We start from the raw sequence: 14277 nt of genomic DNA, 5'->3' as shown, positions 1-14277 counted from the left end.
GTCAGAAAATGGTTGAGCTTGGCCCCTGCCTTCCAATGAAGGGAAACTAATGCTACAGTGTACAAAGACATCCTACACAACTGTGTGCTTCCAATTTTGTTGCAGCAGTTTGGGGAAGGCCCACATACAGGTCACAGTCAGGTGTCCACAAGCTTTTGGCCATGCAATGCATCTCTGTGGTACCACCCAAAGAACGTGCCTTCTTCCTACTTACTGTTTTCATTACCTTGGGATCAGAATCTGGATTTTAATGCAGTTGCTTTTTGGTAAAAGCATTTGAAAGCTATTCAAAATATTCCATACAAAATAAGTTTGGCTAAAAGCATTGTCTAGTATTGAATAATACTATTCAAAGTACTAATTAGAGCAAAAGCAACTCATTACTTCAAATTCCACAGCTAAACCTCAGCTGGACAATAAAATTGGTATGAAAAAAGTTTCTATATAGGACAAATATAAGGAAATATTCTAGTTTATTTTGCTTTACAAAAATCTGCTGCATTTTGTGCATGGTCTGGAGAGAGAAACATAAACTTCAAATATACACAATCCTGTACGTATTACTTTAAGTTGTATTTGCCTCTACTAGAATCAGCCCTTGACTGCTGATACAGAATCTGTTTTTTTCAAGTTGGATGGAAGATACAAAGTAATCACATTGGCAGTTCAGTTGAGCCAAGAACATCTTGTTTTTATATACTAATGAAATCCATACCATCTATGAGACAAGATCTTTAATTCGTAATTTTAACTTCCCAGATTGTATATTAGTCCAAAGGACAAAGAACATAAAAACAGTGATCAAAAGAATATATCCAAAGCATTAAGTTCAGCACTCTCAATTACAGATTGTTGCTCCCTTGATCCAGAGATTAATTCATCAAGAAAGTCATCACTGGATGTGCCATTAAGAAGAGGAACTGGAAGATTCGAAGCTGGGGCTGAATTCTTCTGAGAGCTGCTTTCTGATGCCCCAGCACTCTGGATGTTGGTTAATATCTCCAAGAGACCTGTGCTATCAGGTGACAGGTTGCCAGCACTCATGTCCGGAGACAGAATCTCAGCAAAGAAATTATCAAATGCTGGGCTATCATAGGCTGATGTACTGGAGGTGACAGAGTATGGTGAAGAAACAGCCGTGCTGTCTGGCCTGGGAGTAGACTCGCCTTCCTCTAGACTAAGCAGCTGATTTAACTTTGCCAGCTTCTTCTTCTTGGCCTTTAACCTTTTCATCAGTTTCAGTCTGAGAGCTTCAGTGGATAAGACCATCTTTGAGTTGTTCTGGCTAGCAGATTTTATCACAGTGGAAACTGGACCTACAGAGGTTATCCCACCAGGGCAGCTGAATGTTTTTTGTGGAACAGTGGGCAGTTTCACAAATGGAGGACTTAAATGTTCTCCAAGTAAAACTGGATTTGGTGAATTCTTTGTTCTGTATCCACCATAGAGCTCAGCAGGCTTGGCCAGGACAGCCTCGTTGCCATAAAATCTTGGGTCAACTTTGGGACGCATAGCATGAAGGGGTACTCTTAATGGTGTGGACTGGTGGGAAGGCTGCTGACGACATAACGATGGCTTGGAGACATTGGGGTTTGAAGAGTGGAGGGCAGGTGGACACTTGCTCACTTTTGGGGGGTCTACTGATTGTGATGCTTTTACCTCTGAGGGAAGAATCACGTCTGGTGCATGTGAAACTTCCTTAGCGTCACCTAACTTGTTTTTTTCACTGCAAGGAGGATAAGTGCTTTTTTCTAGTAGATGAAATGCTTCTGTGACACAAGACTTGACTGGCCTTATTAGCATTTCCTGCAAATTTGGGAGAGGGTTTTCTTCAGCACCTGCTTTGACCTCAACCAGTGTAAGGGTGACAATATCACTATGCAAAAGGCCCTCAAAAGTATCAGAAAGTGTTGTACTGTCTATTGAAGAATTGCAGGTACTGGCAGCCTCATTGTCTTCATTTCCAGTCAAGGTCTTTATGATGCATGTGTTATCTGGTTCAGAATTAGGTACATCTTGAAAAACATCAATCACCTTACTCGTCCCTAGAGTAGGGGTGTTATCAGGGAGAGGATCAGGAAGCTGGGACTCCTCTTTAGAGCATGCCTCCCAGAAGATGAGGTGGAACTGACTGGCTGGGAGTGTAAGCCTCCTGTGGGTTATGCAGTTGGGGTACTTCAAATCATCAAATTCTAACCATAACCCTGTGGAAAAGTTGAAATGGAATGCAATTATTTCACAGCACATTCAAAAACATGAACAAAAGTCTATGGTGAATGGGATTCTAGTTTTTTCATTTAAACCAACTTGAGAGCAAAAGTGGAAAACACATAGACTTGGTCACAATACTTATTGTAAATACAAATCACTGTACAACCCAGAGTGATTTGTATTTTACCCCAAACACATTAAAAAGCACTCAGATTAAACTTGCCAACTTTGATCAAGGGTTTGGTGAACTGTCATTATTGCATATTTATTGATTGGTTTTCCAACAATGCAATAGTATAGCATAATCTCATTGTCATGATGATTTTAAAATTACTGCAATTACAATTCCCCAAGCAAACAGTCAGTTGCATGTACCATTTATCCTAATATTTTCTTAAACCTCCCCTTGGAGCAATTGTGTCAGGTGAGGAATCCATCTGCATCTTGAGTTGGTGAATTTTAGACTTATTCCAAATAATTAGACAAGTATATCCCATACCTGCTAATATGTCCATTTCAACACACCAACAAAATTGGTGACTACATTTGACCGGTGTCCTTTTGCCCCACATGCTACAACCACCTTTTGCTTCTCTTTGACTGGACTTATTGCCACCCCCTTTTAACACATTTTCTCTGTTGATACAACCCCCCAAAAAGTTGGGAAGCTGTGTCAACTGCAAATAAAAACAGAATGCGATAATTTGCAAATCATGGAAACCCTATTTTTCATTGAAAATAGTACAGAGACAACATATCAAATGTTGAAACTGAGTAATTTTATTATTTTTTGAAAAATATATGCTCATTTTGAATTTGAGGTCAGCAACATGTTTCCAAAAAGTTGGGACAGGGGCATGTTTACCACTGTGTTGCATCACCCCTACTTTTAAAGTGCCATTCCACCATTGGATGTATTTTTTTGGCAAAAAACACAATATATTTTATGACAACATGACTAGACAGAGAAATCTTTTAGCTTCAAAATGATGTATCAAACAATTTTTTTGACAACGACAAGTATATTAATTTTGCGACCAAAGTCACCTACCCTTTTAATTTCCGTGCGGTAGTGAAACATGATGTCATCGGCAGGTTCCCATTCTTGTGTACCACGTCACGTGTGACGTGGCACAGATTATCAGCAATGGCGGATAGAACGCGACTGTCAGCTTCAGAAAAGAAGTGAAGGAAAATAGCAAGTGATGCCTAAAGGAGACAGTCGATGGTGAATATCGGCACAGCAATCGACAAGTGGAAATCGCGTTCTATCCGCCATTGCTGATAATCTGTGCCACGTCACACGTGACGTGGTACACAAGAAGGGGAACCTGCCGATGACATCACGTTTCACTACCGCGCGGAAATTAAAAGGGTAGGTGACTTTGGTCGCAAAATTAATATACTTGTCGTTGTCAAAAAATTATGTTTGATATATCATTTTGAAGCTAAAAGATTTCTCTGTCTAGTCATGTTGTCATAAAATATATTGTATTTTATGCCAAAGAATACACCCAATGTTGGAATGGCACTTTAACAATACTCTGCAAACATTTGGGAACTGAGAGCAATTGCTGTAGTTTTGAAAAGGGAAACATTGTCACATTCTTGCCTGATATATAATTTCAGTTGCTCTACAGTTCAGAGTTTTCTTGGTCATATTTTGTGCTTCATAATACATCAAATGTTTTAAATGGGAGACGGTCTGGACTGCAGGCAGGCCAGTTTAGCACCCGGACTCTTACTATAGAGCCATGCAGTTTCGATGTGTGCAGAAAGCAGTTTCGCGTTGTCTTGCTGAAAGAAGGAAGGCCTTCCCTGAAAAAGATTTTGTCTGGATGGCAGCATATTGTTCTGAAATGTGTATACATCATTTACCATTAATGATGCCTTTCCAGATGTACAAGAAACCCATGACATGTGCACCACCACACCATCACAGATGCTGGCTTTTGAACTGTGCACTGATGAGCTTGATAGTCCCTCTCCTCTTTAGCTTGGTGGATGCGGTATCCATGATTTCTAAAGAATTTCTCCTTTTGATTCATCAGATCTCAGGATAATTTTCCACTTTACCTCAGCCCATCATAAAAGAGTTTGGGCCCAGAGAAGGTGGCGGTGTATATAGGTATTGTTAATATATGGTTTTAACTTGCATTTGTGGATGCAGTAATTAACTGTTCCTGAGTACATACAGTGATTTCCACTACAGACATGTGTTTGCTTTTAATGCAGTGTCACCTGAGGGCCTGAAGATCACAGGCATCCAGTGTCAGCCTCGTCGCTTGCATGCAGAGATTTCTCCAGATTCTCTGAATCTTTCCATGATGATATTATGTACCATAGATGATGGGATCCCCAAATTCTTTGCAATTTTATATTAAGGAATGTTATTCGAAAATTGTTGCACTGTTTGCCCATGCAGTCTTTCACAGAGCGGTGAACCCCTCCCCAGATTTACTTCTGAGAGACTTCGCCTCTCTGGGATGCTCTTTTTAGACCCAATCATGTTACCAACTTGTTGCCAATTAACCAAATTAGATTTTTTTTTTAAAGCATTGCACAACTTTTTCAGTCTTTTGTTGCCCTGTACCAACTTGGACACATGTTGCTGACATCAAATTCAAAATGAGCGCATTTAAAAAAAAAATAATGATAATAATCTCTCAGCTTCAACATATGCCGTCCTTGTACTATTTTCAATGAAATACAGGGTTTCCATGATTTGCAAATCTTTACATTCTGTTTTTATTTGTTTTAGTGTCCCAACTTTTTTGGGAATTGGGGTTCTACTTTAGTTCAAATGCTCAGTGTGTGGCCAATAATCAAACATTCAGTTTTATGCTACAGCACATTCATGTGCCCGCCCTTTTAGCATTCAACAATAAAGAGCTACTATTGGTGGGTGCAACAAAGTTTTGAAAGTGTGCCAGAAATAATGTAGCTATTTGAAGAAATTAAAACACACAGACTGAGCAAACTGCACAAATGTTCATTTTGATAATACTGTGCTAGTGGACCATTAGCATGCATATCCAATTAGTCTTTCCAACAACATCCATTTGTTCCTATTTTTATCGAACTTGAACACAAATCAAAAACTACACAATTGCTATTTTAGGCACATTACCATTTGGCAATTTAAAAAAAAAAAGCATAGTTCACATCACCTTCATTAGAAGAATGATTATTAACTGAAATGTATGTCTTTGTAAGTCTGACACTCACCATCTGGTTGATGGATCCATGTGACAAAATGCTCATCATGTTCATTGTATTGTATAATTGTTCTGATGTTGTAGTGTGCGCCATGGAAATCAAATGCATACTTGGAGATATCTCTCTGTGGTAGTCCCTCCACAAAGTGTAGTGCAAGCACTGAAGAAATTCTGGAGAAGTAGTAATGAGAAATGACCACAATAGAAATAATTAATACATTTGGCTTTCTAAAATGGACACACATTACAAAACAGAGTCCAGCAATAAAAACATCAATGCTTACTAAAATCAATGGGACAAAAAGTTATATCAAGCATCCATTATGCAATCACCTCTGCAGGACCAATTTCCTTTTCTGGTTCTTGTTATGACAGCGGCAGCACTGTGCTTTGTGGACTGCTCTGAGTGGGTGCCAATCAGCCATGATCCGTGTAAATGTTGTTACAGTCTTCTCCATGCTGTAAATGAAAACCATGCTTTTGTTGATGCATTCATTTTTACAGTCCATTTTCTTTGTATAGCAGGTAGGCCTTGGAAAACATTTAATTCTCCTGTTCGTGATAAAGTATTATAGGATGGCATAACAGACCACCAATTTCATTGGCTTATTTGGTGTACATGAACTCAATTGTGCAGTGATTTATTTAAAAAAAAAAAACCACCAAAAAACCCCCTCAATCATCAAATGATAACTGTGGTGATTAGAATAACCTGAGCACATGCATGCTGAAACCTCACTGCAACATACACAGTCACATACAGTGGATATAATTAAAAAAAAAAGTCTACACACCCCCCATTTCTGAGACAGGGAAAAAAAAAATGTAAAAGGTCAGGGTTTTTTTTTTTTTTTACACTTTCAATATGATGTACACTATATGGCCAAAAGTTTGTGGAAATTTGACTGTCACGCCCATATGTGAGCCTTCCCCAACCTGTTGCCACAAAGTTAGAAGCACAACTGTCTAGAATGTCCTTGAATGCTATAGCTTCAAGATTTCCTTTCAGTGGAACCAAGAGGCTGAGCCCAAACATGTTACAATATGACGATGCCCCTGTGCACAAACGAGGTGCATAACATGATTTGCCAAGTTTGGAATGGAAGAGCTCGAGTGGCCTGTACACATCCCTAACCTTAATCCCACTCAACATTGTTGGGTTGAATTGGAATGCCGACTGCACCCCAAACCACCTCGTCCAACATTAGTGCCTGACCTCGTTAATGCCGGTGGCCAAATCTTCACAGCCACACACCAAAATCTAAGGGAAAGCCTTTCTAGAAGAATAGAGGTTGTTATAGCATCAAAGGTGGGACAAAATCAAAAAGCGCCTAGACCAATCTTGTTCCAGCATGACAACGCCCCTAGACGCAAAGCGAGGTCCATAAAAGACATGGTCAGGTCCACTGAAGACCTTGGGGATTAACCGAAACATCAACTGCACATCAGTGCCTGACCTCACTAACGCGCTTATGGCTGAATGGGCACAAATCATGGTCCAAAATCTAGTGGAAAGCCTTCCCAAGAAGAGTGAAAGCTGTTAGAGGAGCAGAAGGGGGATAGGGAGGAATGGGTAGATATGGATGTTATGGTCAAGTGTTCACATACTTTTGGTCACATAATGTACCAACCAACAAAAGTCAAAAACTTTTTTGGGGGGTGGGTGGGGGGTGTACATTACACGAACGTGGTTGCACGAATGTGCACACACTTGTTAATTCTGAGCATAGTTTCATTTCCCATTATAAAAGTCCTGTTCAAAATGAAGTGACTGATTAACCCCTCAAAAAAGTACAACTGTTTCTGTAGTATTTTCTTGAAATAGTCTTGGCTTCAACTGCTGAACTCATGGTCCACTTACAAAGCATGCACAGGATCTCACTTTTTTTTGCCATTTCATTTCAACATTAACTTTATACAAAAATAAAAAGGAGACAGATATGATAGAGGATTCAATCAATTAAGAAGTGGGGGAGAGACAAGAAACAGAAAATTTTGCCCTGTCTGGCTAGTTTTGCTAAGGATATTATTTACTCTGGTAAACATGTATTCAAAAGGCAACAAACTCATGCTTAAGCCACACTAAACTCCAGTCTATGTGGACTTGTTGCATCAAATAAGCCTGGCTGCTACATTTATTAAAAAAACAAAACAAAAAAAAAAACCCTTACTGTCAATTCAAACTCTGCTTTAGTAATGGGTGATGGCACAAGAGATTTGTAAGTCAAACAAAACCCAAGAAATAAACTCCTTTATACAATACCCATACAAAATATGTGAGTGTTCATTTGTTCATATTTGTACCTGTATACAGATTTTATTTTAAAAGAACAATGTCCATGGGCACTGCCATATTATTCTCTCCGAGGTTCAAATACTGCACTCAAGAGTACATATCGTGATGTCACCAATGCCAAACATAACTTTCCAAGCTCGTGGACACATGGCTTCCAAATTGTTGTAAGGGTTGTTTGACAATCAGGGTACAAAGTCTGTGTCACAGGGGTCCAAAATTCAAATTGATTCAAACTGGTTCTTGTACCAGTTTTTAAGTGAAGGGCAAGTTAAAGAACAGATAGGCATGTGTAACAGTTTGTATAACAAGATTAAGTGTAGCTTTAAGCAGGGCTGGGAGAAACAAATGAAGTGATTCTCAGAGAGGACATTTTTTTTGACAATTCAGAATCCACTACTTCCATAGTGCTTTTAAATATAAGGCTGTAAGCTTTGTGTCAGTTGTCTCTAATATTTATGTCCCAATATCTTGACCACATTTTAGGATGAAAATAATCATTTTAGATGTGTTATTTTATATTGAAAAATTAGCTGTCTCGGAGAGGACTTTTTTTGACACAATTACATACTAATTTGATCAAAATAGTCTGAAAACTTACTGGCATTCAACATTAAAACTTAACTATGTTTCCAATGATATGGAACCAAATATTTGTTTTATGGTATAAAGAATGATTTAAGTGCATCCCTTTGACATGCATACATTCACCAAAAATAACGTTATCACCAAATTTTTTTTGCATGGTAAATAGAGCTATCACAGGGCTACAATAAACAACCAAGTTTATTTAGTCAAGCCTTTTGATATTGAAGATAAGTGTTAAATGTGATTTTTAGCTTGCATACCCTGATTGTAAAACAACCCGTAAACAACCCTATAGATGCCAGTGTGTCAGGCATTTGGGTGTAAAAATATGCCCAATCATTTTGTGTGACATGCTTTTGTTCACTAAAGAAAAGCGATCCTTTCAGATGACAAGAATCACATTGCTATGGCAATGGGATCGTTTACTAGTATCTGTCAGTACTGCGTATGCATTATCTAGCCGAGTCAGATTTAAACCTGGCATAGTGGGGAGAAAAAGGGAGGGCTAAACTCTGACTTCAGCTCCAGTATGTATGCAGCTAAATATGGCAAGCTCAAGGTGAAACCATGCCATATGTCTAGTGAAAACCACCCAACCTGCTGGAAGGCAGGGGGTGTGACATGCTCAAAAGAGATGGCGCAATGGGAAATCTCAACAGAATGTGGAGAAATTGAGGTGGGTGCTGCTTCTGAGCAACACAGCAAATTTTTTAAGAGCTAATGAGCAAACAGTAATAGCTAACAGGTCTGGTAATGCGAATGAGGAAAAGCCAAGTCAAAGCTATTGAACACCAAATATTTCTGTATAATTCCACAAAATAAAAACACTAGAACTGTATGAAAAATGCACAAGGAGTGAAAAGCATCAATAAAACAGACAAGTGCTGGACCAGCTGGGCTCTATACCTGCCACATCTTCACCGGAAACCACTTTATTAGCTGCAGGACCAACAGCTTGGAACCAAAATTCTTTGTGGTATTGCCCCTTACCACAGACCATCTCCTGGAAGTGGGCCAGTGCCCACACGCAACTCCTTGCCACCCTTGCAACTCACCTTTCTTCAGTTGTTGCTCAACCCCACCCTTTTTCCTGCCTCTTCAGCTATAACTGAAAGTTTGCTTTCTCTGTCTCTTCTGGTTGCATTCTGGAGCTCCTTTCAACTTGAGATCCTTGAGCAGGTATGGGGACATCCACATGAAGCCTTGATTGAGGTGGGAGCCAGAGAAGGCTTGCAGTCAATCTACCCTCCCACTCATGAGCTGCTTAAATCCCTTCCTGCCATAGCATCATGAGCTCAACCAGAAACACTGCTTTTGCAGCTGTGCCCCACAGCAACATGCCTGGCCACAGCAGAGTACTGCAGATTTCTCCCAGGAAGCACAGGTGTCTGCCAAGGTCCACCTCCATCATCCACTCCTAGTGTTACAAGCAAGGCTGCTGATCTATTACTGGTGATATCTGGTACCACTTCCCATCTCAGGAACAGTGCAGTCTTGCACCCTGACTGAGTGCACTGGAGAACGGCATCACTAATTCTGCATCAAGTGAGAAACTGAGAATTTTGGGGGCAGGGCATCACATGTCAACCTCATGAGAAAGTTGAGCCAAGCCTGTGGCAGTTTTCATGTGTGTTTTCCAGTGCCTCTGCTGCCCCTGTGCCACTGCGTTTACCCTGTATTCCTCCTGGTCACCTCTGTGATTATGAGGCCCTTTCACTCCTTCCTGCTGGCTCTGGATTATAGGCTGTGCAGACTGCTGCATCCAAGGCTTTTCCAGACCTTCTGGACTCTGCCTACCACTCCATGGTGATGCAGTCTTCTCACAGGCCTGTCACCCTGCTCTCCACTTCCTTCCAGTCACAACCACTCAGGTATGCATGCTCTTTGCCACTTCATCACTGGAGTCCATCAGCTCCATCACCAGCCTTGCTGAGATGTATATAAATCAAGACAAAGAAAGCAAAGCTAGCCCTATGACAGTACCAGAACCCAAAAGTAACTTGCCTTGACCAGGAGAATGACTTTTTTTGGGGGGGGGGTTTGAAGGCATCTTTTGTTGACACCTTAATACAGTTTCCCAGCTAATCTGTTTTACCAGGGCACAGTGCCCTACCTTCCAGAACATGTGTCCTGTCTAAATTTATATGCACCCTACTCAATTTTCTAGAACTTTTCAAGCGCCTGGCACATGCGTTCTGCCACAAAGAAAGTGTGTCCTAACAAGTGTTGCCAAATTGCAATGAAAGTAATACATGCTGACCAACCACAACAAATTATTAGTGTGGGGTCACAGATGTGCTCTGTTGACCATTTTGGCTTATTACAATGAGTCAGAGCAGCAAGGCACATTTGAAAAACAGTGATGCATACAAAGACACGAAAGAAAAAAGCATTGGTAAAAACAGCAAAGGGCTCACAGAACCTAGCATCTCTATTTGGCAGAACATAAGTAGATCTAGAAGTTGAGGACTAAAATTCAAAAGTTAGGACCAATAAATCAAGACTCTAGATACAGATCTAGAGAAAATCTAGTCACTATCATTAACGTGTTCGACTAGAGCTAACCTAACGATTAATTTGCCCAGGAATATTAATATCAATTAACAATATCAATACTGCTACTACTAATAATAATAATAAAAAGTCAAGGCCAATTGCAATTGGATTGAAACCATTTAATTTTTAATTTAAAATGGACCCATTAGGTCTGCCATTAATAATATAATACAGCAATAAATCTGAATGTTAGGTCTTTATAGTTAGGTAGCTGTACATCAATAGGCTGAGTGTTATTGGTCTATATTTGACCCATGATCTCCTTTTATGTGGTGATTTACAGATCTATATTATTTACAGATCTATATTATTTACAGATCTATATTTGCCCTCTGAGTGCGCGCTGCTCACTCAGAGGGCAAATGTGCGTGGATGAGAATGACTGAGGCACGCCATGCGCGAACATGACATGAAGTATTAAACTGGCTAACAAGTTTCAGATTTGCTTACTTTATTTTACAAAAAGCAATCTACCTTGCAGAGTTGCCCAGTATGGCTAATGTTGCATGATTTTTTTTTTCTATAGGTTATACACACAAAATTGTCCTAGACCCAAGAAAAAAAAATTGTCTGCAATAATTGCTGGCACTCTGCCCTCTTGGAAAGCTATCTGAAACACTAATAGGAATGTGTGAATTATTTACATCTAACACACCTCCACGATTATTGGCACCTTTTTGTAAAGAGGAGTCAAACTGATTAGAAAAAAATTAAGCTGCTTCATCTCACACTGGAAAAAAAAAAAAAAGAAATCCAACCTTTAATTGAAATAAATCTTGATTCAGAGAAAAACAAAATTACTCAAGAAATAATAATTTTCAACAAAAACATGTACTTTGCATGACCTCCCTTTGCCAGTAAAACAGAACTGAGACTTCTTTAACATTTTATAAGGTTGGAGAATACAGAACAAGGCATCCAAGATCATTCAGGGTCCTTGGTCCTCTCTTGTGCATGCTCTTCAGCTCACCCCATACATTTTCAATGGGGTTCAGGTCAGGTGATGGAGATGGCCATAACAAAAGTTGATTCTGTTCTCAGCTAACCATTTGTGTTGATTTGGGCATACACTTTGTATCATTGCCTTGCTGGAAGATCCAATGATGACCCAGTTTTAGTTTCCTGGTAGAGGCAACCAGAATTTGATTTAAAAATGTCCTGGTATTTCATGAAGCCCATGATGCCATGTGCTCTAACAAGGTTTCCAGGGCCTTTGGAGGAAAAACAGCCCCAAAACATCACAGAACCTCCACCATATTTTATAGCTGGGACAGAGTTCTTTTCATTATAGCATCATTCTTTTTACACCATCCCACCTTGAGTGTTTATTGCCAAAATGCTCCTTTTTTTTGTATGAGACCATAGAACACATTTCCAGTCAAAGTTATAGTAGCATTTCACAAACTTCAGGTGCTTGTTTGTGGTTAACTTGTTTGTGGTTAACCTACAGTGATCTTTGGCTGTTTTTTTTTTGCCTCTGACAATCCTCCTCACTGTACATAGGGGCAAAATAAATTTGGGTTCTACTCCAGGCAAGTTTGTAACAGTTCCAGTTGGTGTCATTTTTTATTATTGTTTCTGATGTTTCAGATGTTTCTGTTGAAAATAATAATTTCTTGATTTGTTTTTCTCTGAATAAAGTTCATTTCAATCAAAGGCTGGATCCCCACCCCCCACGGTGAGATGAAGTTACTTCACCAAATTTTCCCCCCACCCTTTTCACTAATCTTTACAAGGGGTGCCAATAATCATGGAAAGTACTGTGTGTGTTATTTTGTACATACACACAACATATAATTTATATATAAAATACATACAGATGCCGATCAGCCATAAAATTAAAAACACTGACAGGTAAAGTGAATTAGCGCTGTAATTGGACCCACAGGGTCTGTTGATGAATTAATTAAATTAAATACATTATGTTACAATGGCACCTGTCAAGGGGTGGGATATATTAGGCAGCAAGAGAATAGTCAGTTCTTTAAGTTGATGTGTTGGAAGCAGGAAAAATGGGCAAGCATAAGGATCTGAGCGACTTTGACAAGGGCCAAATTGTGAAGGCTAGATGACTGGGTCTGAACATCTCAAAAATGGCACATCTTGTGGAGTATTCCTGGTATGCAGTGGTTAGTACCTACCAAAACTGGCCCAAGGAAGGACAACCGGTGAACTGGCGACAGGGTCATGGGCGGACAAGGCTCAGTGATTCGCATGGGGCACAAAGGCTAACCCATAGGGTCCAATCCCACAGAAGAGCTACTGCCAAAAAAGTTAATGGCTAAAACAAAGGTGCCTACCCATATGGGAGAGCGGGGAGACTTGGGACAAGTTTGCAGCTTTTGTAGATTGTCAAGTTCTTTGCAGGTAGCACCACATTCACATTGCATTAGAGCATTTACTATCCCCTCTTGCCTCAACATTAGTTTCTCAGCGAGTCACAGAAAATGGCCTTCAGGCTTCACTTTTTCTGTCATTATTTTTTGCACGGAGACATGGAACAAAAATAAAACACCTAGGCTTGCATGTTTAATCTTTATCATCAAAGCTTCAAACATATGAGCTGTATGAAAATACTGATACTATGCATATCAGATGCTCATCTAAGTTTCCAAATCTGTCATTGCTTAACTCTTGAATATTTTCTATTGAGAGTATCATTAAAAATCTTATGTCTGCTTTCCAAAGAAATTCATCTCGTTAATATCTGTTCAGTACTTTGGGTGTAACAGCAGGTTGAAGTTGCTACAACAGAGTGCACTCCGCTCGCATGACATCGGGAAACTGCCAGTGCTTTTTGAGTCAAAGGAAAGTGGTCAGGCTCTCTTCTGATCGGTTTCTGACTGGGTTACTCGTGAATATCAGATAACTTTTATAGGGATGCTCTCAAGCTCTCACTGTTTCTGATCAAGTATTCAGCAAAATTTTCCATCAGCTAGTTTTGATGTTACGGTATGATTCAGGGGAGACTTTGAAGCGAGTTTTCATAGCTTTATGTACATGTGTGTGTGTGTGTGTGTGTGTATATATATATATATATATATATATATATATATACACACACACACACACACATATATATATATATATATATATATATATATATATATATATATATATATTTTGTGTGTGTGTGTGTGTATATATATATATATATATATATATATATATATATATATATATATATACACACACACATACACACAAATACATATACACACACATATATATATACATACATATACACACATTTTATATATATATATATATATATATATATATATATATACACACACACACACACATACATATTATATATATCATCTCATTATCTCTAGCCGCTTTATCCTTCTACAGGGTCGCAGGCAAGCTGGAGCCTATCCCAGCTGACTACGGACGAAAGGCGGGGTA

The 14277-nt window shown here is 39.3% G+C and overlaps 1 protein-coding gene across 4 annotated transcripts in view; it reads right to left on the bottom strand.

Annotated features, from left to right (window-relative positions):
- Positions 1-456: 456 nt before the first annotated feature.
- uspl1 (ubiquitin specific peptidase like 1) overlaps positions 457-14277 on the bottom strand; it is a 504778-nt gene continuing 490957 nt past the window's right edge. For all 4 annotated transcript variants that reach the window (XM_060908539.1, XM_060908537.1, XM_060908538.1 and 1 more), the window contains 3 exons: positions 5763-5888; positions 5440-5600; positions 457-2204 (listed from right to left, as the gene is read on the bottom strand). In XM_060908539.1, the coding sequence (XP_060764522.1) occupies positions 802-2204; positions 5440-5600; positions 5763-5888 (1690 nt within the window). In that variant the 3' untranslated portion in view covers positions 457-801. The remainder of the gene's footprint in view (positions 2205-5439; positions 5601-5762; positions 5889-14277) is intronic.

Source organism: Neoarius graeffei, chromosome 25, assembly GCF_027579695.1.
Source record: "Neoarius graeffei isolate fNeoGra1 chromosome 25, fNeoGra1.pri, whole genome shotgun sequence".
NCBI classification, from domain to species: Eukaryota; Metazoa; Chordata; class Actinopteri; order Siluriformes; family Ariidae; genus Neoarius; species Neoarius graeffei.
Note: the sequence above shows the minus strand (reverse complement) of the source record. Positions and strands in the feature narration are given on the sequence as shown.